The sequence below is a fragment of the Chelonia mydas genome, chromosome 26 (genome assembly GCF_015237465.2).
Source record: "Chelonia mydas isolate rCheMyd1 chromosome 26, rCheMyd1.pri.v2, whole genome shotgun sequence".
Lineage (NCBI taxonomy): Eukaryota > Metazoa > Chordata > Testudines > Cheloniidae > Chelonia > Chelonia mydas.
Window position 1 is genome coordinate 13,244,755 of NC_057859.1, and position 1,963 is coordinate 13,246,717.

General features: G+C 46.5%; 1 protein-coding gene across 1 annotated transcript; it reads left to right on the top strand.

The window, feature by feature from the left end:
* LOC122463898 (endogenous retrovirus group 3 member 1 Env polyprotein-like) lies at positions 1–1,963 on the top strand. Its single transcript, XM_043536533.1, has 2 exons — positions 1–913; positions 1,003–1,963. Exons 1-2 carry the CDS (start codon positions 563–565, stop codon positions 1,615–1,617), a joined length of 966 nt encoding a protein of 321 aa, XP_043392468.1. The 5' UTR covers positions 1–562; the 3' UTR covers positions 1,618–1,963.

Genomic DNA, 1,963 nt, shown 5'->3' on the forward strand with positions numbered 1-1,963 from the left:
CCCCAACTTTCACTCCTTTGATATCAGTTCCCAATGATACTGATATGACCAAAGCCACAAAGACTTATGCAAAAGAATTGCAGAGACATCTAGTGACATTGCAACAATACTCTGCACACTCCCAGTCCTTACCTTTGTGGGAAGCTGTTCATTCTTTTTTACCAGGTGATCCTGTGTGGGTAAAAGCATATAAGAAGACTCCGCTTCAACACAGTGGCTGGGACCCTTTGAAACCCTTCTGGTGAGCCCTACCGCTATCCGAGTGAAGGAGCTACCCACCTGGATCCATCATACCAGAGTCAAGAGGAGCCCCGCTAGGGAATCTGACCTGGAGAAAGGTTCCCCAGAAACAGACGGCGTCGGACTTCAAGGGAGCTATGCACGTTCACCCCACCGTGAACCGGGTGAATCAGAAGCAGACGACATCTGTGCTCAAGACAAATGGACTGCTACCCCTTTGGGCGACCTGAAGCTCCCGCTGCAGCTAAAAAAAACCTTGAGTTGGTGGTGTCCTCTCAGGGAAAGATGGCCCTGTTCTCTAAGCTGGGTTCTTGTGTTTTTAATGTGTTTAAGTATTTGTTATCTTTCTTTTCTGGTGGTACGGGGAGTTGAGACTATAGAATCACACAGTTCTAACACATTTATACGTCTTGCCCATGAAATGAAATCTTGTCTTCCCGCCCTACAAAACACTTCATGCTGGGTGTGCTCATTAATACCAGCAGATAGCCAAAAAGGTCTTCCCATGGTTCCTATTCCCTTTAGTGCAATAAATATGACCTGGACCCCATCCTGGAAGGATTCTACAGGCAATTTAAATATTACCTGGGCTGATACCGGCATCTCTGAAAGCAGGTATCTAATAGCTTGGAAACGAGTTGGTAAATGGTGCCTCTTAAGAGAAGGGAAAATAGCTTTGGGTAGTAGTGAGTGCACAGCCTACTTTAATGGCACTCATTTCAGGAGTAAAAGAGGTCCTAATATCTCTCTTTCCCGGATGGGGCAACCTCTTGCACCTCCGCGTGGTATAGATTCGCAGGTAACAAGTGCAGTCTGCATGGGGAAAAACGTTTTTTGTATAAAGATCATAAGTTGATTGACTATTACGTTATAAATTGCATGCTTGGGTATAACCTGCCAACTCATACTATGTGTCTATGTTCCTCTAACGCCTCCGCGGCTAAATTCTCCCTCCTCCCATCTTGGACCGGATGGTACGAACGTATTAATAATACCTGGTCCAAAGTCACTCCTACCCTTTTTGGAGTATACTGGGTGTGTGGTAACAAAGCATACCTAGCCCTCCCTCCTTCCTGGAGTGGATCCTGCTACTTGGCTTGGTTAGAACCACCTGTAGTATATCGCACACGTCTCCCTAAAGGAAGAATCAGGAATGTAAGGGGGGCTGAGGAAGACGTAAATGACTCTCACCCCCTTACTTGGCGTGCCCTAAATGACTGGACGGGTGCTTGTGCAGGATTTGTCTTCGCCTGTGGAGGTGCCACCAGGTGTATTGGGGAAGGAGTCATGAGACTTCAGGGCGTGTTGGAGATGATGGCGAATACCACTGCCCAGGCCTTAGTAGATTTGGCAACCAAACAAAAAAAAAAAAACTAAGGCAGATGGTTCTCCAAAACTGCTTGGCCTTAGATATTTTGCTGGCCTCTCAGGGAGAAACATGTACGTTAATTGGGCAAGAATGCTGTGTATATGTTCCGGACGTTTATAGTGCCACCTGGGAAAGAGCAAACCACCGTATGCAAGTTGCAAAAGACCATGGAGGAGAGCGAGTCAACTCATGGTGGAGCAATTTGTTCAATTGGGTTCCAGATATAGGTGGCTGGTTACATAACTTGCTTCGCAGTGCCGTTGTGATTGTTTGTGGCCTAATAGTTTTGTATGTTATGCTAAGATGTGGCTGTTAGATGGGTACCAAGCTGTGCCCTACCAACCGGTGAATATT

What these genes read in the sequence shown, in the direction of transcription:
- LOC122463898 (XM_043536533.1), top strand. Translation starts at nt 563, where the DNA reads ATGTGTTTAAGTATTTGTTATCTTTCTTTTCTGGTGGTACGGGGAGTT. An exon ending in TCTTAAGAGAAGGGAAAATA is followed by an intron (nt 914 to 1,002) that starts GCTTTGGGTAGT and finishes TTCCCGGATGGG; the next exon opens with GCAACCTCTTGCACCTCCGC.